Genomic DNA, 21878 nt, shown 5'->3' with positions numbered 1-21878 from the left:
ACCAGCCGTGTCCCCACCCGCAGGTGATCACCCCCGAGGAGATCGTGGACCCCAACGTGGACGAGCACTCGGTCATGACCTACCTGTCCCAGTTCCCCAAGGCCAAGCTCAAGCCGGGGGCCCCCCTGCGCCCCAAACTCAACCCCAAGAAGGCGCGGGCCTACGGGCCGGGTGAGTGCGGACCCCCGGGACCCCCCGGGACCCCCCGGGACCTCCAGAGACCCCCCGGGACCCCCAGAGACCCCCCGGGACCCCCAGAGACCCCAGGGAACCCCCGGGACCCCCCGGGACCCCCAGAGACCCCCAGAGACCCCCAGAGATCCTCCGGGACCCCCGGGACCCCCCGGGACCCCCAGGGAACCTCCGAGACCCCAGGGATCCCCAGGGATCCCCCAGGACCCCCAGAGACCCCAGGGAACCCCCGGGACCCCAAGGGATCCCCCGGGACCCCCCGGGATCCCCCAGAGATCCCCCAGGACCCCCCCGGGACCCCCAGAGATCCCCTGGGACCCCCGTGGATCCCCCAGGGATCCCCAGGGACCCCCGGGGATCCTCTGAGACCCCCAGGGATCCCCCAGGACCCCTGGGACCCCCAAATTTGGGGGGTGCAGACCAGAGGGTTTGGGGGATGGAAGATGGAGCACCCCAAACATGACCCCAAAAAGGTCTCCAGGGTCTATGGGCCAGGTGAGGGGGGGTCCTGAGACCCTCTGGGACCCTCAAGTTTTGGGGAGTGGTCTGGGACCCCGAATTGAGTCTGGGGTCCGCAGGGATCGAGCCCACCGGGAGCGTGGTGGAGCAGCGCGCCGAGTTTGGGTGGGACTGGGTGGGTTTAGGACCCTTCAGGGTGGCTTTAGGACCCCCAGGGTGGGTGTGGGACCCCTGGGGTCAGTCCAGGACCCCGAATTGAGTCTGGGGTCTCTCAGGGATGGAGCCCACCAGGAACGTGGTGCAGCAGCACGCCAGATTTGGGTGGGACTGGGTGGGTTTAGGAACCTTCAGGGTGGGTTTAGAACCCCCAGGGTGGCTCTGGGACCCCCAGGTTGGGTTTAGGACCCCCCGAGGTGGATGTGGGACCCCGAATTGAGTCTGGGGTCCGCAGGGATCGAGCCCACCGGGAACGTGGTGCAGCAGCGCGCCGAGTTTGGGTGGGACTGGGTGGGTTTGGGTGGGTTTAGGGTGGCTCTGGGACCCCCGGGGTTGGTCTGGGACCCCCCAGGGTGGGTTTAGGACCCCCCGAGGTGGGTGTGGGACCCCAAATTGAGTCTGGGGTCCGCAGGGATCGAGCCCACCGGGAACGTGGTGCAGCAGCGCGCCGAGTTCACGGTGGAGACGATCAGCGCGGGGCAGGGGGAGGTGCTGGTCTACGTCGAGGACCCCGACGGGCACCGCGAGGAGGTTTGGGGGGTCCGGGGGGATTTGGGGGGTCCTCGGGGGGATTGGGGGGTCCTCGGGGGGATTGGGGGGGCTTGGGGGGATTTGGGGGGTCCTTGGGGGGATTGGGGGGGTCCTCGGGGGGATTGGGGGGGTCCTCAGGGGGTTTGGGGGGTCCTCGGGGGGATTGGGGGGGCTTGGGGGCTCTTTGGGGGATTTGGGGGGATTTGGGAAGATTTGGAGGGATCTCAGGGGGATTTGGGGGAGGTTTGGAGGGTCCTATGGGGGATTTGGGGGGGGTCCTTGGGAGGTTTGGGGGGATTAGGGGGATCTGGGAGGATTGGGGGGGTCCTCGGTGGATTTGGGGGGTCCTTGGGGGGATTTGGGGGGTCCTCGGGGGGATTGGGGGGGTCCTCGGTGGATTTGGGGGGTCCTCAGGGGCATTGGGGGGGTCCTCGGTGGATTTGGGGGGGATTTGGGGGGTCCTCGGAGGGATTTGGGGGAGGTTTGGAGAGTCCTATGGGGGATTTGGGGGGATTTGGGGAGGTTTGGGGGGTCCTCAGGGGGATTTGGGGGGATTTGGGGGGTTGTCTATGGTTTTTGGGGGGTCCTTGGGGAATTTGGGGGGTCCTCAGGGGGATCTGGGAGGATTTGGGGGTGTCTGGGGGGATTTGGGGGAGGTTTGGTGGGGTCTCTATGGTTTTGGGGGCTCCTTGGGGGGATTTGGGGGGGGTTTGGGGGGGTCCTCAGGGGGTTTTTGGGGGGTCTGGGGGGTCCTTGTGGGGTTTCAGGGGAGGTTTGGGGGGTCTCTGTGGGTTTTGGGGGGTCACTGGGGGGATTTGGGGGGTCCTTGGAGGGTTTGGGGGAGGTTTGGGGAGATTTGGGGGGTCCTCAGGGGGATCTGGGAGGATTTGGGGGGATTTGGGGGGGTTTTGGGGGGGTCCTCAGGGGGATCTGGAGGGTCTGGGGGGATTTGGGGGGTCCTCAGGGGGATTTGGGGGGGCTTGGGGGCTCTTTGGGGGATTTGGGGAGGTTTGGGGGGTCCTCAGGGGGATTTGGGGGAGGTTTGGGGGGTTCTCTATGGGTTTTGGGGGGTCCTTGGGGAATTTGGGGGGTCCTCAGGGGGATTTGGAGGGTCTGGGGGGATTTGTGGGGGTCTCTATGGGTTTTGGGGTATTTTGGGGGGGTTTTGGGGTTATTTTTGGAGGGGTTTGGGGGGGGTCCTTGTGGGTTTTTGGGGTATCTTGGGTTATTTTGGGTTTTGTTTTTTGGGGGGATTTGGGGGTATTTTGGGAGGGGTTTGGGGTTTGTTTTTAAGAGTTTTGGGGCTGGGGGTTTTGGGGTATTTTGGGGGGTTTTGGGGTATTTTGGGTGGGGGTTTTGGGGTATTTTGGGTGGGGGCTTTGGGGTATTTTGGGGGGGTTTTGGGGTATTTTGGGGGGGTTTTGGGGTATTTTGGGTGGGGGCTTTGGGGTATTTTGGGGGGGTTTTGGGGTATTTTGGGTGGGGGGTTTGGGGGGTTTTGGGGGGGTTTTGGGGTATTTTGGGTGGGGGCTTTGGGGTATTTTGTGGGGGTTTTGGGGTATTTTGGGTGGGGGGTTTGGGGGGTTTTGGGGGGTTTTGGGGTATTCTGGGGGGGTTTTGGGGTATTTTGGGGGGGGTTTTGGGGTATTTTTGGGGGGGTTTTGGGGTATTTTGTGGGGGTTTTGGGGTATTTTGGGTGGGGGGTTTGGGGGGTTTTGGGGGGTTTTGGGGTATTCTGGGGGGGTTTTGGGGTATTTTGGGGGGGGTTTTGGGGTATTTTTGGGGGGGTTTTGGGGTATTTTGGGAGAGTTTTGGGGTATTTTGGGAGGGTTTTGGCGCATTTTGGGGTGGAGCTTCGGATTTTGTTTTTGAGGATTTTTGGCAAGGTTTTTTTTGGGAGGATTTTTTTTTTGGGGGGGGGGAGGGATTTGTTGTATTTTGGGGGAGTTTTGGGTTTTTTTTTTTAAATTCTGGGGGGGTTTCCTGTGGGTTTTGGGGTCCCCGGGGGGGGCTGACCCCTGGGACCCCTCCCCAGGCCAAGGTGGTGGCCAACAACGACAAGAACCGAACGTTCTCCGTGTCCTACGTGCCCAAAGTCACCGGCGTCCACAAGGTCGGGGGGCCCCGGGAAATTTGGGGGGGTCCCCCATTAATTTTGGGGATCCCAAATTAATTTGAGGTGCCCCCGATTAATTTTAGGGATCCCAAATTAATTTGGGGGGATCCCAAATTAATTTCTTAAATTTTTCAGGGATTTCCTGGGGCATTTTGCGGGTCCTCGATTAATTTGGGGGGGGTCCCCCATTAAGTTGGGGGGTCCCCCATTAATTTTGGGGGTCCCCCATTAATTTTAGGGATCCCCAATTAATTTGGGGGGGATCCCCAATTAATTTCTTAAATTTTCAGGGATTTCCTGGGGCATTTTGTGGGTCCTCGATTAATTTGGGGGGGGTCCCCCATTAATTTGGGGGGTCTCCGATTAATTTGGGGGGTCCCCCATTAATTTGGGGGATCCCCAATTAATTTCTTAAATTTTTCAGGGATTTCCTGGGGCATTTTATGGGTCCTCGATTAATTTGGGGGGGTCCCCAATTAATTTTGGCGGTAATGCCTGGTTAATTTTTTAGGCGTGCTGGGGAATTTTGGGCACCCCAGATTAATTTGGGGGGGATCCTCGATTAATTTTTGGGGTGTTCTGGGGAATTTTGGGCATCCCCAATTAATTTGGGGGCTCCCTGATTAATTTTGGGGGTCCCTGGTTAATATTTGGGGTGTTCTGGGGAATTTTGGGGTCCCCAATTAATTCTGGGGGAGGTCCTGGGGCATTTTCAATGTCCCTGATTAATTCTGGGGCAGTCCTGATTAATTTTTGGGGTGTTCTGGTTTATTTTGGGGGTCCCCAATTAATTTTGGGCCGTTCTGAGCCATTTTTGGGCCGTTTCTCCCCCTTTTTCCACCTTTTTCCTTCCCCGCTCCCGGGGTTTTTTGGGGGTGTCCCTCCATGTGACCCCCCCATTTTTTGGGTTCCCTATTCATTTTTTGGGGTCCCCGAGACATTTTCGGGATCTTTGAATCGTTATTGGGATATTTGAACCATTTTTTGGCTATTTGAACCATTTTTGGGGGTGTTCTGAGCCATTTTTGGGCCATTTCTCCCCCACCATTCCTTCCCCACTCCCGGAGTTTTTTGGGGGGATCTCTCCCTGTAACCCCCCCCCCCTCCATTTTTTGAGGTCCTGAATAATTTTTGGGGTCCCCGAGACATTTTTGGGCTATTTGCACCATTTTTGGGGCAGTTTTTGGGCCGTTTCTCCCCCATTTTCCTCCTCCAACGTTCCTCCCCGTCTTTCGGGGTTTTTTCAGGGGGTTTCTCCCTGTGACCCCACCCCCCCCCCCGTTTTTTGGGGTCCTGATTCATTTTTTGGGGTCCTGATTCATTTTTTGGGATGTTTGAACCATTTTTTTGGCTATTTGAACCATTTTTTGTCTATTTTAACCATTTCTGGTGGCGTTCTGAGCCGTTTCTGGGCCGTTTCTCTCCGGTTTTGTTCCTCCCCCTCTCTCGGGGTTTTCGGGGGGTCCCTCCCTGTGACCACCCCCTCCCCCCATTTTTTGGGGTCCTGATTCATTTTTTGGGGTCCTGATTCATTTTTTTGGCTATTTGAACCATTTTTGGGCTATTTGAACCATTTCTGGGGGCGTTCTGAGCCGTTTCTGGGCCGTTTCTCTCCGGTTTTGTTCCTCCCCCTCTCTCGGGGTTTTTTCGGGGGGTCCCTCCCTGTGACCCCCCCCCGTTTTTTGGGGTTCTGATTCATTTTTTGGGGTCCTGATTCATTTTTTGGGGTTCTGATTCATTTTTTGGGATGTTTGAACCATTTTTTGGCTATTTGAACCATTTTGGGGGCGTTCTGAGCCGTTTCTGGGCCGTTTCTCTCCGGTTTTGTTCCTCCCCCTCTCTCAGGGTTTTTTGGGGGGTCCCTCCCTGTGACCCCCCTCGTTTTTTGAGGTCCTGATTCATTTTTTGGGGTCCTGATTCATTTTTTGGGATGTTTGAACCATTTTTTTGGCTGTTTGAACCATTTTTTGGCTATTTGAACCATTTCTGGGGGCGTTCTGAGCCGTTTCTGGGCCGTTTCTCTCCGGTTTTGTTCCTCCCCGTCTCTCGGGGTTTTTTGGGGGGTCCCTCCCTGTGACCCCCCCCGTTTTTTGGGGTCCTGATTCATTTTTTGGGGTCCTGATTCATTTTTTTGGCTATTTGAACCATTTTTTGGCTATTTGAACCATTTCTAGGGGCGTTCTGAGCCGTTTCTGGGCCGTTTCTCTCCGGTTTTGTTCCTCCCCGTCTCTCGGGGTTTTTTCAGGGGGTTTCTCCCTGTGACCCCCCCCGTTTTTTTGGGGTCCTGATTAATTTTTTGGGGTCCTGATTCATTTTTTGGGATGTTTGAACCATTTTTTTGACTATTTGAACCATTTTTTGGCTATTTGAACCATTTTGGGGGCGTTCTGAGCCGTTTCTGGGCCGTTTCTCTCCGGTTTTGTTCCTCCCCCTCTCTCAGGGTTTTTTGGGGGGTCCCTCCCTGTGACCCCCCCCGTTTTTTTGGGGTCCTGATTAATTTTTTGGGGTCCTGATTCATTTTTTGGGATGTTTGAACCATTTTTTTGGCTATTTGAACCATTTTTTGGCTATTTGAACCATTTCTGGGGGCATTCTGAGCCGTTTCTGGGCCGTTTCTCTCCGGTTTTGTTCCTCCCCGTCTCTCGGGGTTTTTTGGGGGGTCCCTCCCTGTGACCCCCCCGTTTTTTTGGGGTCCTGATTCATTTTTTGGGGTCCTGATTCATTTTTTGGGGTTCTGATTCATTTTTTGGGATGTTTGAACCATTTTTGGCTATTTTAACCATTTTTGGGGCGTTCTGAGCCGTTTCTGGGCCGTTTCTCTCCAGTTTTGTTCCTCCCCGTCTCTCGGGGTTTTTTGGGGGGTCCCTCCCCGTGACCCCCCCCGTTTTTTGGGGTCCTGATTCATTTTTTTGGCTATTTGAACCATTTTTTGTCTATTTGAACCATTTTGGGGGCGTTCTGAGCCGTTTCTGGGCCGTTTCTCTCCGGTTTTGTTCCTCCCCGTCTCTCGGGGTTTTTTGGGGGGTCCCTCCCCGTGACCCCCCCCATTTTTGGGGTGCCCGCAGGTGACGGTGCTCTTCGCGGGCCAGCACATCGCCAAGAGCCCCTTCGAGGTGCAGGTGGGGCGGGCGGCCGGCGACGCCGGGCGGGTGACGGCGGCGGGGCCGGGGCTGGAGCCGCTGGGCAACGTGGCCAACAAGAGCACCCACTTCGACATCTGCACCGCCGGTGGGGGTCCGGGGGGTCCTGGGGGGGTCTGGGGGGGTCCTGGGGGGGTCTGGGGGGAATTTGGAGGGAGTTTTGGGGGGTCCTGGGGGGGTTTGGGGGGTCCTGGGGGGGTCTGGGGGGTCCTGGGGGGGGTTTGGGGGGGTCTGGGGGGTCCTGGGGGGGTCCTGGGGGGGTCTGGGGGGGTCCTGGAGGGGTTTGGGGGGAATTTGGAGGGAGTTTTGGGGGGTCCTGGGTGGGTTTGGGGGGTCCTGGGTGGGTTTGGGGGAGTTCTGGGGGGAGTTTTGGGGGATTGGGGGTGTTTGAGGGGGGTTTGGGGGGGTCCTAGAGGGGTTTGGGGGGTCCTGGGGGGGTCCTGGGGGGGTTTGGGGGTCCTGGGGGGGTCTGGGGGGTCCTGGGGGGGTCCGGGGGGTCCTGGGTGGGTTTGGGGGAGTTCTGGGAGGAGTTTTGGGGGATTGGGGGGGTTTGAGGGGGGTTTGGGGGGGTCCTAGAGGGGTTTGGGGGGTCCTGGGGGGGTTTGGGTGGTTCTAGAGGGGTTTGGGGGAGTTCTGGGGGGAGTTTTGGGGGGTTCTGGGGGGGTTTGGGGGGATCCTGGGGGGGTTTGGGGGGTCCTAGAGGGGTTTGGGGGAGTTTTTGGGGGAGTTTTGGGGGTTTGGGGGGGGGTTTGGGGGTTTTGAGGGGGTTTGGGGGGTCCTAGAGGGATTTGGCGGGGGGGGGGGTCTCTCTGTGGATTTTGGGGATTTCCATGGGAATTCAGTGAATTTGAGGAGGGGTCTCTGTGGGTATTTTTTAGGGAGCTCAGTGAATTTGAGGAGGGGTCTCTGGGAGCTCAGTGAATTTGAGGAGGGGTCTCTGTGGGTATTTTTGGATAAGTCTCTGGGAGCTCAGTGAATTTGAGGAGGGGTCTCTGTGGGAGCTCAGTGAATTTGAGGAGGGGTCTCTGTGGGTATTTCTGTGGGAGCTCAGTGAATTAGAGGAGGGGTCTCTGGGAGCTCAGTGAATTTGAGGAGGGGTCTCTCTGTGGGTGAGCTCAGTGAATTTGAGGAGGGGTCTCTGTGGGTATTTTTTTGGGAGCTCAGTGAATTTGAGGAGGGGTCTCTGTGGATATTTCTGTGGGAGCTCAGTGAATTTGAGGAGGGGTCTCTGTGGGTGAGCTCAGTGAATTTGAGGAGGGGTCTGTGGGTGAGCTCAGTGAATTTGAGGAGGGGTCTCCCCTCGCAGGCGCGGGCCCGGGTGAGGTGGGGGTCTCCATCGTGGACCCCAGCGGGCGCCGCGGGACCCCCGAGGCGCTGCTGGAGGATCGTGGGTCTGGGGGCTTCCGCTGCTCCTACCGGCCCCAGAGCGAGGGGCTGCACCTGGTGCACGTCACCTTCGGGGGGGTCCCCATCCCCCGCAGCCCCTTCAGCGTCACCGTGGGCCAGGGTGAGACCCCTCCCCAAATTCCCACCCACCCCCCCCCCCTCCCCAAATTCGGCGGGGCTGTGTTTTTGTGTTCCCCGCTTTGGGGTTTCTGTGCTTCAAAACCCCCCCCCAAATTCGGGGGTCTCTGTCCTTCAACCCCCCCCCCCCCAAATTCGGGGGTCTCTGTCCTCTGAACCCCCCAATTCGGGGGTCTCTGTCCTCTGAACCCCCCAAATTTGGGGGTCTCTGTCCTTCAAACCCCCCCAAATTCGGGGGTCTCTGTCCTCTGAACCCCCCAATTCGGGGGTCTCTGTCCTCTGAACCCCCCAATTCGGGGGTCTCTGTCCTTCAACCCCCCCAATTCGGGGTCTCTGTCCTCTGATCCCCCAAATTTGGGGGTCTCTGTCCTCTGAACCCCCCAATTCGGGGGTCTCTGTCCTCTGAACCCCCCAAATTTGGGGGTCTCTGTCCTTCAAACCCCCCCAAATTCGGGGGTCTCTGTCCTCTGAACCCCCCAATTCGGGGGTCTCTGTCCTCTGAACCCCCCCCAAATTCGGGGGTCTCTGTCCTCTGAATCCCCAAATTTGGGGGTCTCTGTCCTCTGAACCCCCCAATTTGGGGGTCTCCAAACCCCCCCAATTCGGGGGTCGCTGTGCTCCCCTCCCCAAATTCGGGGGTCTCTGTCCTCTGAACCCCCCAATTTGGGGGTCTCTGTGCCCCCCAACTCGGGGGTCTCTGTCCTCTGAACCCCCCAATTTGGGGGTCTCTGTGCCCCCCAATTCGGGGGTCTCTGTCCTCTGAACCCCCCAATTTGGGGGTCTCTGTGCCCCCCAACTCGGGGGTCTCTGTCCTCTGATCCCCCCACATTTGGGGGTCTCTGTGCTCCAAATCCCTCCCCCCCAATTCGGGGGTCTCTGTCCTCTGAACCCCCCAATTCGGGGGTCTCTGTGCCCCCCAACTCGGGGGTCTCTGTCCTCTGATCCCCCCAATTTGGGGTCTCCGGACCCCCATTTTGGGTCTCTTGCCTTTCCCGGGGGGTCCCGGGGCTGTCGCTGCTTTTGGGGGGGGTCTCGAGACCCCTCCCCGTGACTTTGCTTTTCTCTCTCCCTGTCCCTCTGTCCGTCCATCCCTCTGTCCCCTCTCTGTCCTTCTGTCTGTCCCCTCCCTGTCCTTGTGTCCATCTGTCCCCTCCCTGTCCGTCTGTCCATCTGTCCCCTCCCTGTCCCCTCCCTGTCTGTCTGTCTGTCCATCTGTCCCCTCTCTGTCCTTCTGTCTGTCCCCTCCTGTCCTTGTGTCCATCTGTCCCCTCCTTGTCCCCTCCCTGTCCCTCTGTCCATCCATCTGTCCCCTCTGTCCCTCTGTCCGTCTGTCCCCTTTTGTCCCCTCCCTGTCCTTGTGTCCATCTGTCCATCTGTCCCTTCTCTGTCCCCTCTCTGTCCTTCTGTCTGTCCCCTCCCTGTCCCTGTGTCCATCTGTCCCCTCCCTGTCCCCTCTCTGTCTGTCTGTCTGTCCATCTGTCCCCTCTTTGTCCGTCTGTCCGTCTGTCCCTTCTCTGTCCCCTCCCCGTCCCTTTGTCCCCGTGTCCATCTGTTCCCTCCCTGTCCATCTGTCTGTCTGTTCCTTCTCTGTCCCCTCTCTGTCCCTCTGTCCCTCTGTCCCCGTGTCCCTCTGTCTGTCTGTCCCCTCTCTGTCCCTCTGTCCCCGTGTCCCTCTGTCTGTCCCCGTGTCCATCTGTCCATCTGTCCCCTCTCTGTCCCCTCTCTGTCCCCTCACTGTCCCTCTGTCCGTCTGTCCCTGTGTCCATCTGTCCGTCTGTCCCTTTTCTGTCCCTCTGTCCGTCTGTCCCTGTGTCGGTCTGTCCCCTCTCTGTCCCTCTGTCCGTCTGTCCCCTCTCTGTCCGTCTGTCCCTGTGTCCCTCTGTCCGTCTGTCCCCTCTCTGTCCCTCTGTCCGTCTGTCCCCTCTCTGTCCGTCCGTCTGTCCCGAAGCTCCGCCCGGGTTCTCGTGGGGACCCCGCTGACGGTGAGGGGGGGGTCTGGGGGGAGGAGCTGGGGGGTCCCCAAAACCTTTCCTTGGGATTTCCCCGGGAATTTCGGGATTTTCCCCGGGAATTTCGGGATTTCCCTGGGAATTTCGGGATTTTCCCTGGGAATTTTGGGATTTCCCAGGAATTTTGGGATTTCCCTGGGAATTTTGGGATTTTCCCCGGGAATTTTGGGATTTCCTGGGAATTTTGGGATTTTCCCTGGGAATTTTGGGATTTCCTGGGAATTTTGGGATTTTCCCGAGATTTTTTGGGATTTCCCGGGAATTTTGGGATTTTCCCGAGATCTTTTGGGATTTCCCTGGGATTTTTGGGCTTTTCTTGGGGTTTTTGGGATTTCTCTGCAGTTTTTTGGGATTTCTCTGGGCCAGGGGGTGGTTTTTGGGATTTATCTGCAGTTTTTTGGGATTTCCCCAGGGTTTTTTGGGATTTCCCCGGGGTTTTTGGGATTTCCTTGGGGTTTTTGGGATTTCTCTGCAGTTTTTTGGGATTTCCCCGGGGTTTTTGGGATTTCCTAGGATTTTTTGGGATTTCCCCAGGGTTTTTGGGATTTCCCTGGGCCAGGGGGTGGTTTTTGGGATATCCCTGGGGTTTTTGGGATATCCCTGGGGTTTTTTGGTATTTCCCCGGGGTTTTTGGGATTTCCCCGGGCCGGGGGGGTTTTTGGGGTGCCGGACCCCCCTGAGCACCCCGAATTCCCGCAGCCTGCAGCCCCGGGGCCGTGTGGGCCGAGGGCCGGGGGTGGTTTTTGGGATTTCCCCGGGTTTTTTGGGATTTCCCTGGGGTTTTTGGGATTTCTCTGCAGTTTTTTGGGATTTCCCCGGGCCGGGGGGGTTTTTGGGGTGCCGGACCCCCCTGAGCACCCCAAATTCCCGCAGCCTGCAGCCCCGGGGCCGTGCGGGCCGAGGGCCGGGGGCTGCAGCCCAAGGGGCTCCGGGTCAATGAGGCCGCCCAGTTCAAGGTGCACACCCGCGGCGGCGGCAGCGGCGACCTCAAGGTCTCCGTCAAGGGACCCAGTGAGTCCGGGGCTGAATTCGGGGAGGGGTCTCGGAATTCGGGGAGGGGGTCTCTGAATTTGGGGATAGGGCTGGAGGGGGTTTTGAGGGGTTTTGGGGGGGTTTTACTGGGATTTAGGGACTTGGGGAGGGACCTGTGGAAAGACCCGGTGAGTCGGGGGGGGTCCCAGAATTCGGGGAGGGGTCTCTGAATTTGGGGAGGGGGTATCTGAATTCGGGGAGGGGGCCCCAGAATTTGGGGAGGGGTCTAGGAATTCGGGGAGGGGGCTGGAGGGGGGTTTGAGGGGTTTCGGGGGGGTTTTACTGGGATTTAGGGACTTGGGGAGGGACCTGTGGAGGGACCCGGTGAGTCTGGGGGGGTCCCAGAATTCGGGGAGGGGTCTCTGGATTTGGGGAGGGGTCTCGGAATTCGGGGAGGGGGTCCCTGAATTTGGGGAGGGGGCTGGAGGGGGTTTTGAGGGGTTTTGGGGGGGTTTTACAGGGATTTAGGGACTTGGGGAGGGAGCTGTGGAGGGACCCGGTGAGTCGGGGAGGGGTTTCTGGATTTGGGGAGGGGGTCTCTGAATTTGGGGAGGGGGCCCCAGAATTTGGGGAGGGGTCTCAGAATTCGGGGAGGGGGCTGGAGGGGGGTTTGAGGGGTTTTGGGGGGGATTTGAGGGGGTTTGGGGACAGTTCTTGTCCCCTCCCAAGGGACAGAGCGAGTCTGAGGGGGGGGCCCGAATTTGGGGAGTGGTCCCGGAATTCGGGGAGGGGGTCCCAGAATTCGGGGAGGGGTCTCTGTGAATTTGGGGAGGGGGCTGGAGGGGGGCTTCAGGGGTTTTGGGGGGATCTGAGGGGATTTAGGGACCTGAGGAGGGATCCAGGGAAGGACCCAATGAGGCTTGGGGGGGGCAGAATTTGGGGAGGGGTCCCGGAATTTGGGGAGGGGTCCTGGAATTTGGGGAGGGGGGTCTCTGAATTTGGGGAGGGGTCTCTGAATTTGGGGAGGGGTCCTGGGATTTGGGGAGGGGTCTCTGAATTTGGGGAGGGGTCCTGGAATTTGGGGAGGGGTCTCTGAATTTGGGGAGGGGTCTCTGAATTTGGGAAGGGGTCCCGGAATTTGGGGAGGGGTCCTGGAATTTGGGGAGGGGTTCCTAAATTTGGGGAGGGGTTTGGGGGGTTTTGGGGTGATTTTGAGCCCCTGGAGCAGAAGGATTTGGGGTTTGGAGAGTCCCGTTTTTTGGGGTTTTTTGGTTTTTTTTTGGTTTTTTTTTTGGTTTTTTTGTGGGATTTTGGTTCTTTTTTTGGGATTGCCGTTTTTTGGGAATCCCGGGGCTGTTTTTGGGGCTGATCCCGGGTTTTTTTGCTCTCCCAGAGGGCGCCGAGCCCGTGAAGCAGAAGGATTTGGAGTTTGGAGAGTCCCGTTTTTTGGGGTTTTTTGGGTTTTTTTGGGTTTTTTTGGGGTTTTTTTTGGGTTTTTCGTGGGATTTTGGTTCTTTTTTTGGGATTGCCGTTTTTTGGGAATTCCGGGGCTGTTTTTGGGGCTGATCCCGGGTTTTTTTGCTCTCCCAGAGGGCGCCGAGCCCGTGAAGCAGAAGGATTTGGGGGACGGAACTTTCGGGCTGGAATATTTCCCCACCGTGCCCGGGAATTACTCGGTGGCCGTGACCTGGGGCGGGCAGCACGTGCCCCGCAGGTACTGGGTGAACTGGGAGCACTGGGAGGGACTGGGAGGGACTGGGAGGGACTGGGAGGGACTGGGGGGGGACTGGGAGGGGAATGGGGGGGACTGGGATAAACTGGGGGGGACTGGGAGGGGACTGGGATAAACTGGGAGGGAACTGGGAGGGGACTGGGATAAACTGGGAGGGAACTGGGAGGGGACTGGGATAAACTGGGGGGGACTGGGGGGGACTGGGAGGGACAGGGATAAACTGGGATAAACTGGGATAAACTGGGGGGGACTGGGATGGACTGGGAGGGACTGGGAGGGGAATGGGAGGGACTGGGATAAACTGGGGGGGGACTGGGAGGGACTGGGAGCACTGGGAGGGACTGGGAGGGAACTGGGAGGGAACTGGGAGGGACTGGGAGGGAACTGGGAATGACTGGGAGGGACTGGGATGGACTGGGGACACTGGGTGACCACTGAGTGACCACTGATGACCACTGGTGGTTTTTGGGGCAGTTTTTGGGGCAGTTTTGGGGGTTTCTGGGGCAGTTTTTGGGGTTTTGGGGGTTTCTGGGGCAGTTTTTGGGGTTTCTGGGGCAGTTTTTGGGGTTTTTGGGGTTTCTGGGGCCGTTTTCTTGCTGACCCCCCTCGTGTCCCCAGCCCGTTCGAGGTGACGGTGGCACCCGAGGGTGGCACCCCCAGTTTGGGCACTGGGAGGGACTGGGGACACTGGGTGACCACTGAGTGACCACTGATGACCATTGGTGGTTTTTGGGGCAGTTTTTGGGGTTTTTGGGGCCGTTTTTGGGGTTTTTGGGGTTTCTGGGGCCGTTTTGGGGCAGTTTTTGGGGTTTCTGGGGCCGTTTTTGGGGTTTCTGGGCCGTTTTCTCGCTGACCCCCCGTGTCCCCAGCCCGTTCGAGGTGACGGTGGCACCCGAGGGTGGCACCCCCCGGGTCAGGGCCTGGGGGCCCGGCCTGGAGGGGGGGGTGGCCGGGAAAGCCGCGGATTTCATGGTGGAGGCCATCGGCGACGACGTGGGGACCCTCGGTGAGCCAAAAATTGGGATTTTGGGGGGAGAAATTGGGGTTTGGGGGGAGAAATTGGGATTTTGGGGGGAGAAATTGGGGTTTGGGGGGGAGAAATTGGGGTTTGGGGGGAGAAATTGGGGTTTTGGGGGAGAAATTGGGGTTTTGGGGGGAGAAATTGGGATTTTGGGGGAGAAATTGGGGTTTTGGGGAGAAATTGGGATTTTGGGGGAGAAATTGGGATTTGGGGGAGAAATTGGGGTTTGGGGGGGAGAAATTGGGATTTTGGGGGAGAAATTGGGATTTTGGGGGGAGAAGTTGGGGTTTTTGGGGGAGAAATTGGGGTTTGGGGGGAGAAATTGGGGATTTTGGGGGAGAAATTGGGATTTTGGGGGAGAAATTGGGGTTTGGGGGGGTTTTGGGGAGGGTTTGGGGGGAAATTGAGATTTTGGGGTCCCAACCTCTGGTTTCTCTGTGAATTTTGGGGTGCAGTCTCTGCTCTCTCTCTCAGTTTTGGGGTGCCAATCTCTGCTGTCTCAGTGAATTTTGGGGTGCAGTCTCAGCTGTCTCTCTCTGAGTTTTGGGGTGCAGTCTCAGTTTGCCCTGTGGATTTTGGGGTGCAGTGTCAGCTGTCTCTCTCTGGATTTGGGGTGCAGTCTCCACTCTCTCTCTGTGGATTTCGGGGTGCAGTCTCTGCTCTCTCTGGGTTTCGGGGTGCAGTCTCTCTGGGTTTCGGGGTGCAGTCTCTCTGGATTTCGGGGCGCAGTCTCTCTGGATTTCGGGGTGCAGTCTCTCTGGGTTTCGGGGTGCAGTCTCTGCTCTCTCTGGGTTTCGGGGTGCAGTCTCTGCTCTCTCTGGATTTCGGGGTGCAGTCTCTGTTCTCTCTCTGGATTTCGGGGTGCAGTCCCTGTGGATTTCGGGGTGCAGTCTCTGCTCTCTCTGGATTTCGGGGTGCAGTCTCTCTGGATTTCGGGGTGCAGTCTCTCTGGATTTCGGGGTGCAGTCCCTGTGGATTTCGGGGTGCAGTCTCTCTGGATTTCGGGGTGCAGTCCCTGTGGATTTCGGGGCGCAGTCTCTGCTCTCTCTGGATTTCGGGGTGCAGTCTCTCTGGATTTCGGGGTGCAGTCTCTCTGGATTTCGGGGCGCAGTCTCTCTGGGTTTCGGGGTGCAGTCTCTGCTCTCTCTGGGTTTCGGGGTGCAGTCTCTCTGGATTTCGGGGCGCAGTCTCTCTGGATTTCGGGGTGCAGTCTCTCTGGATTTCGGGGTGCAGTCTCTCTGGATTTCGGGGTGCAGTCCCTGTGGATTTCGGGGTGCAGTCTCTCTGGATTTCGGGGTGCAGTCCCTGTGGATTTCGGGGCGCAGTCTCTCTGGGTTTCGGGGCGCAGTCTCTCTGGGTTTCGGGGTGCAGTCCCTGTTCTCTCTCTGGATTTGGGGTGCAGTCTCTCTGGATTTCGGGGTGCAGTCTCTGTTCTCTCTCTGGATTCGGGGTGCAGTCTCTCTGGATTTCGGGGTGCAGTCTCTCTGGATTTCGGGGTGCAGTCCCTGTGGATTTCAGGGTGCAGTCCCAGTTTGTTCTCTGGATTTCGGGGTGCAGTCTCTGTTCTCTCTCTGGATTTCGGGGTGCAGTCCCTGTGGATTTCGGGGTGCAGTCTCTCTGGATTCGGGGTGCAGTCTCTCTGGATTTCGGGGTGCAGTCTCTCTGGATTTCGGCGTGCAGTCTCTCTGGATTTCGGGGTGCAGTCTCTCTGGATTTGGGGTGCAGTCTCTCTGGATTTCGGGGTGCAGTCTCTCTGGATTTGGGGTGCAGTCTCTCTGGATTTGGGGTGCAGTCTCTCTGGGTTTCGGGGTGCAGTCTCTGCTCTCTCTGGGTTTCGGGGTGCAGTCTCTCTGGATTTGGGGTGCTCTCTCTCTGGGTTTCGGGGTGCAGTCTCTCTGGATTTGGGGTGCAGTCTCTCTGGGTTTCGGGGTGCAGTCTCTCTGGATTTGGGGTGCAGTCTCTCTGGATTTCGGGGTGCAGTCTCTGTTCTCTCTCTGGTTTCGGGGTGCAGTCTCTCTGGATTTCGGGGCGCAGTCTCTCTGGATTTGGGGTGCAGTCTCTCTGGATTTCGGGGTGCTGTCTCTGGTTTCGGGGTGCAGTGTCCCGTGTCCCGCAGGTTTCTCGGTGGAGGGTCCCTCCCAGGCCCGCCTGGAGTGCGAGGACGGGGGCGACGGCTCGGGCCGCGTGCGCTACTGGCCGCAGGAGCCGGGGCTCTACGCGGTGCACGTGCTGTGCGACGGCGCCGACATCCGCGGCAGCCCCTTCATGGCCGACATCCGGGCCCCGAGCGGGGACTGCTTCCCCGAGAAGGTGGGGAACTACCCAAAATCCCCCAAAAAATCCCCAAAATCCTGCCCCAAAATCCCCACCGAAATCCTGCCCAAAATCCCTGTCCAAATCGCCCCTTCATGGCCGACATCCGGGCCCCGAGCGGGGACTGCTTCCCCGAGAAGGTGGGGAAAATCCCCCAAAAAATCCCCCAAAATCCTGCCCAAAATCCCTGTCCCAAATCCTGCCCCAAAATCCCTGAGATCCCCCAAAATCCCTGTCCAAATCCTGCCCCAAATCCCCCAAAATCCCTGTCCAAATCCTGCCCCAAATCCCCAAAAATCCCCCAAAATCCCTGTCCCAAATCCTGCCCCAAATCCCCCAAAATCCCCCAAAATCCCTGTCCCAAATCCTGCCGAAAATCCCTCCAAAATCCTGCCCCACATCCCCCATACTTCCCCAAATCCCTCCAAATTTCTCCTGACTTTCCCCTGAATTTCCCCCCAAATCCCCCCCAATTTTCCCCTGATTCTCCCTGAATCCCCCCAAATTTTCCCCAAATTTTCCCCAAATTCCCCCAAATCCCCCAAATTCCCCCAAATTCCCCCAAATTTTCCCGGCGGCGCAGGTGAAGGCGCAGGGCGCGGGGCTGGAGCCCTCGGGGGTGGTGCTGAACAAACCCGCCGAGTTCAGCGTGGACGCCCGGCACGGCGGCAAGGGCGACCTCCGGGTGCAGATGCAGGTGGGAATTCGGGAATTTCGGGAATTTCGGGAATTTTGGGGAATTTCAGGGGGGTTGGAGAAGGATTTTGGGGCATTTCAGGCATTTTGGGGAAGATTTGGGGTGGATTTAGGGGCGATTTTGGGGGTTTGTGGGGGAAGGGACAACCTCAAAATGGAGGTGTAGGTGGGAATTCGGGAATTTCAGGAATTTGGGGAATTTTTGGGAATTTCAGGGGGGTTGGAGAAGGATTTGGGGGCACTTCAGGCATTTTGGGGAAGATTTGGGGCGGATTTAGGGGCGATTTTGGGGGTTTGTGGGGGAAGGGACAACCTCAAAATGGAGGTCTAGGTGGGATTTTGGGAATTTTTGAGAATTTTGGGAATTTTTGGGAATTTCAGGGGGGTTGGAGAAGGATTTTGGGGCATTTCAGGCATTTTGGGGAAGATTTGGGGTGGATTTAGGGGTGATTTTGGGGGTTTGTGGGGGAAGGGACAACCTCAAAATGGAGGTGTAGGTGGGATTTTGGGAAATTTGGGAATTTTTGGGAATTTCAGGGGGGTTGGAGATGGATTTTGAGGCATTTCAGGCACTTTGGGGAAGATTTGGGGTGGATTTAGGAGCGATTTTGGGGGTTTGTGGGGGAAGGGACAACCTCAAAATGGAGGTCTAGGTGGGATTTTGGGAATTTTTGAGAATTTTGGGAATTTTGGGGAATTTCAGGGGGGTTGGAGAAGGATTTTGGGGCATTTCAGGCATTTTGGGGAAGATTTGGGGTGGATTTAGGGGTGATTTTGGGGGTTTGTGGGGGAAGGGACAACCTCAAAATGGAGGTGTAGGTGGGATTTTGGGAAATTTGGGAATTTTGGGAATTTTGGGGAATTTCAGGGGGGTTGGGGAGGGATTTGGGGGCACTTCTGGCATTTTGGGGAAGATTTTGGGGGATTTAGGGACGATTTTGGTGGTTTATAGGGAAAGGGACAACCTCAAAATGGAGGTCTAGGTGGGATTTTAGGAATTTTTGAGAATTTTGGGAATTTTTGGGAAGTTTCAGGGGGGTTGGGGAGGGATTTTGGGGCACTTCAGGCATTTTGGGGAAGATTTGGGGTGGATTTAGGGGCGATTTTGGGGGTTTGTGGGGGAAGGGACAACCTCAAAATGGAGGTGTAGGTGGGATTTTGGGAAATTTGGGAATTTTGGGAATTTTGGGGAATTTCAGGGGGGTTGGGGAGGGATTTTGGGGCACTTCAGGCATTTTGGGGGGGATTTGGGGGGATTTAGGGGCGATTTCGGGGGTTTGTGGGGGAAGGGACAACCTCAAAATGGAGGTCTAGGTGGGATTTTGGGAATTTCGGGAATTTGGGGAATTTTTGGGAATTTCAGGGGGGTTGGAGAAGGATTTTGGGGCATTTCAGGCATTTTGGGGAAGATTTGGGGTGGATTTAGGGGCGATTTCGGGGGTTTGTGGGGGAATGGCAACCTCAAACTGCAGGTGTAGGTGGAATTTTGGGAAATTTGGGAAATTTGGGAATTTTGGGAATTTTTGGGAATTTCAGGGGGGTTGGGGAGGGATTTTGGGGCATTTCAGGCATTTTGGGGGGGATTTAGGGTCAATTTTGAGTGCTTTGGAGAAGATTTGGTGGATTGGGAGGATTTGAGATGGATTTTGGGGAAGATTCAGGGGATTTGGAGGATTTGAGATGGATTTTGGGGAGTTTTGGGGAAGATTTGAGGGGTGTGGAGGATTTTATGTGGATTTTTGGGGATTTGGGGGATTTGGAGGGTTTGAGGTGAATTTTGGGGAACTTTAGGGAAGATTTGGGGGATTTGGAAGATTTGAGATCGATTTTGGGGAAGATTTGGGGAATTTGGAGGATTTGAGGTGGTTTTTGGGGGGTTTTGGGGAAGATTTGGGGGATTTTGGGAGGATTGAGAGGAATTCTGGGGAAGATTCGGGGGTTTTGAGATGGATTTTGGGGAGATTTGGGGGATTTTGGGGAGATTAAGAGGAGTTTTGGGTGAATTTGGGGGTTTTGGGGAAGATTTGGGGAATTTGGAGGGTTTGAGATGGATTTTGGGGAGATTTGGGGGATTTGGGGGAGATTAAGAGGAGTTTTGGGTGAATTTGGAGGATTTGAGGTGAATTTGGGGGTTTTGGGGAAGATTTTGGGAGGATTGAGAGGAATTTTGGGAGATTTTGGGGAAGATTTGGGGGATTTTGGGAGGATTGAGAGGAATTTTGGGAGATTTTGGAGAAGTTTTGGGGGATTTTGGGAGGATTGAGAGGAATTTTGGAGGTTTTGTTGAAGTTTTGGGGGATTTTGGGAGGATTGAGAGGAATTTTGGAAGTTTTGGGGAAGATCTGAACGCCCTGGGGGGGATTTTGGGGCCACTTTGAGCGTTTTTGGGGCCGATCCTGATCAGATTTTGGGGGGATTTTGGGGTGATTCGGGAACGAGGGAGCCGGGGCAGAATTTGGGGGGTTTTGGGGAAGATTTGGGAGATTTTGGGAGGATTGAGAGGAATTCTGGGGAAGATTTGGAGGATTTGAGATGGATTTTGGGAAGATTTGGGGGATTTTGGGGAGATTAAGAGGAGTTTTGGGTGAATTTGGGGGTTTTGGGGAAGATTTGGGGAATTTGGAGGGTTTGAGATGGAATTTGGGAAGATTTGGGGGATTTTGGGGAGATTAAGAGGAGTTTTGGGGGATTTGGAGGATTTGAGGTGAATTTGGAGGTTTTGGGGAAGATTTGGGGGATTTTGGGAGGATTGAGAGGAATTTTGGGGGTTTTGGAGACGTTTTGGAGGATTTGGGGAGGATTGAGAGGAATTTTGGAAGTTTTGGGGAAGATCTGAACGCCCTGGGGGGGAATTTTGGGGCCACTTTGAGCGTTTTTGGGGCCGATCCTGATCAGATTTTGGGGGGATTTTGGGGTGATTCGGGAACGAGGGAGCCGGGGCAGAATTTGGGGGATTTTGGGGAAGATTTGGGGGATTTTGGGAGGATTGAGAGGAATTTTGGGGAAGATTTGGGGGATTTGAGATGGATTTTGGGAAGATTTGGGGGATTTTGGGGAGATTAAGAGGAGTTTTGGGGGATTTGGAGGATTTGAGGTGAATTTGGGGGTTTTGGGGAAGATTTGGGGAGGATTGAGAGGAATTTTGGGAGATTTTGGAGAAGTTTTGGCGGATTTTGGGAGGATTGAGAGGAATTTTGGAAGTTTTGGGGAAGATCTGAACGCCCTGGGGGGGATTTTGGGGCCACTTTGAGCGTTTTTGGGGCCGATCCTGATCAGATTTTGGGGGGATTTTGGGGTGATTCGGGAACGAGGGAGCCGGGGCAGAATTTGGGGGGTTTTGGGGAAATTTTGGGGGTGCTGAGGCGGATTTTGGGGCTCCCCCAGGACGCGGAGGGGAACCCCGTGGACGTGGCGGTGAAGGACAACGGGAACGGGACCTTCAGCTGCTCCTACACCCCAAAAAAAGCCCTGAAGCACACGGCCATGGTGTCCTGGGGGGGCGTCAACATCCCCCAGAGCCCCTTCCGGGTGAGGACCCCCCAAAATCCGCGCTGGGGCGGAGAAACGGAACCCAAAAAATACAAAATTCCGGATTTTGGGGGGGGCCGCAGGGGAAAAACGGCCAAAAATTGGGATTTTGGGGGCTGTAAAAGGCCCAAAAATTGGCATTTTAGGGGGGGGGTTGAGGGAGAGAAATGGCCAAAAAAATCGCCAAGAATTGGGATTTTGGGGAAAGCTGAGGAGGAGAAATGGCACAAAAAAAAGTCAAAATGGGGATTTTGGGGATGCAGATGGCACAAAAAATGGTAAAAATTGGGATTTTGGGGGGTGTAAAAGGCCCAAAAATTGGGATTTTAGGAGGGGCTTGGGGGAGAGAAATGGCCAAAAAAATCACCAAAAATTGGGATTTTGGGGGGAGCTAGGGAGAAATGGCACAAAAATAAGTAAAAATTGGGATTTTGGGAATGCAAATGGCACAAGAAACAACAAAAATTGGGATTTTGGGGGGTGTAAATGGCCCAAAAATTGGGATTTTAGGGGGGGGGGGGGCTTGGGGGGGAGAAATGGCCAAAAAAATCGCCAAAAATTGGGATTTTGGGGAAAGCTGAGGAGGAGAAATGGCACAAAAAAAAAGTCAAAATTGGGATTTTGGGGGGTGTAAATGGCCCAAAAAACCCAAAAATTTTGGTGGTGAGGGGAAGCCCCAAAAATTGGGATATAGGGGGCCCAGCCCCAGTTTTGGGGGGTCCCAGCCCCGGTTAGGGGGGTCCCATTCTCACTTTTGGGGGTTCTGGGGGGGGTCCCAGCCCCATTTTGGGGTTTTCTGTGTTCCCGAGGGGATCCCAAATCTGCATTTTTGGGTTTTCCATCCCAATTTTGGAGGTTTTTAGGGTTCCGGGGGGGGGGGGGGTTCCCATATTTGGGTCTGGGGGGTCCCGTATTTGGGTCGGGGGTTTTGGGGGTCCCATATTTGGGTTTTGGGGGTCCTGTATTTGAGTCAGGGGTTTTGGGGGTCCCATATTTGGGTCTGGGGTCCCCATTTGGATGGGGCTCAGGGGTCCCCATTTAGGTTTTGGGGGTCCCATATTTGGGTCTGGGGGGTTCTGTTTTTGGGTCTGGGGGGGTCCCATATTTGGGTCTGGGGTCCCCATTTGGGTGGGGCTCAGGGGTCCCCATTTAGGTTTTGAGGGTCCCATATTTGGGTCTGGGGGGGTCCCATATTTGGGTCTGGGGTCCCCATTTGGGTGGGGCTCGGGGGTCCCCATTTAGGTTTTGGGGGTCCCATATTTGGGTCTGGGGGGTTCTGTTTTTGGGTCTGGGGGGTCCCTATTTGGGTCTGGGGTCCCCATTTGGGTCTGGGGTCCCTATTTGGGTCTGGGGTCCCTATTTGGGTCTGGGGTCCCCATGTGGGTGGGGGCTCAGGGGTCCCCATTTAGGTTTTGGGGGTCCCATATTT

At 56.4% G+C, this 21878-nt stretch overlaps 1 protein-coding gene across 2 annotated transcripts in view; it reads left to right on the top strand.

Moving 5' to 3' along the window:
- The window catches only part of FLNA (filamin A), a 96889-nt gene that overhangs the window by 10058 nt on the left and 64953 nt on the right, over nucleotides 1–21878 (top strand). For both annotated transcript variants that reach the window (XM_077789743.1, XM_077789744.1), the window contains exons 4-14: nucleotides 24–171; nucleotides 1280–1398; nucleotides 3434–3511; nucleotides 6580–6742; nucleotides 7961–8161; nucleotides 11061–11198; nucleotides 12750–12873; nucleotides 13761–13897; nucleotides 16029–16222; nucleotides 16809–16922; nucleotides 20306–20449. In XM_077789743.1, the coding sequence (XP_077645869.1) occupies nucleotides 24–171; nucleotides 1280–1398; nucleotides 3434–3511; nucleotides 6580–6742; nucleotides 7961–8161; nucleotides 11061–11198; nucleotides 12750–12873; nucleotides 13761–13897; nucleotides 16029–16222; nucleotides 16809–16922; nucleotides 20306–20449 (1560 nt within the window). The remainder of the gene's footprint in view (nucleotides 1–23; nucleotides 172–1279; nucleotides 1399–3433; nucleotides 3512–6579; nucleotides 6743–7960; nucleotides 8162–11060; nucleotides 11199–12749; nucleotides 12874–13760; nucleotides 13898–16028; nucleotides 16223–16808; nucleotides 16923–20305; nucleotides 20450–21878) is intronic.

Source organism: Lonchura striata, chromosome 36, assembly GCF_046129695.1.
Source record: "Lonchura striata isolate bLonStr1 chromosome 36, bLonStr1.mat, whole genome shotgun sequence".
In the NCBI taxonomy this organism is placed as follows: Eukaryota; Metazoa; Chordata; class Aves; order Passeriformes; family Estrildidae; genus Lonchura; species Lonchura striata.
Note: the sequence above shows the minus strand (reverse complement) of the source record. Positions and strands in the feature narration are given on the sequence as shown.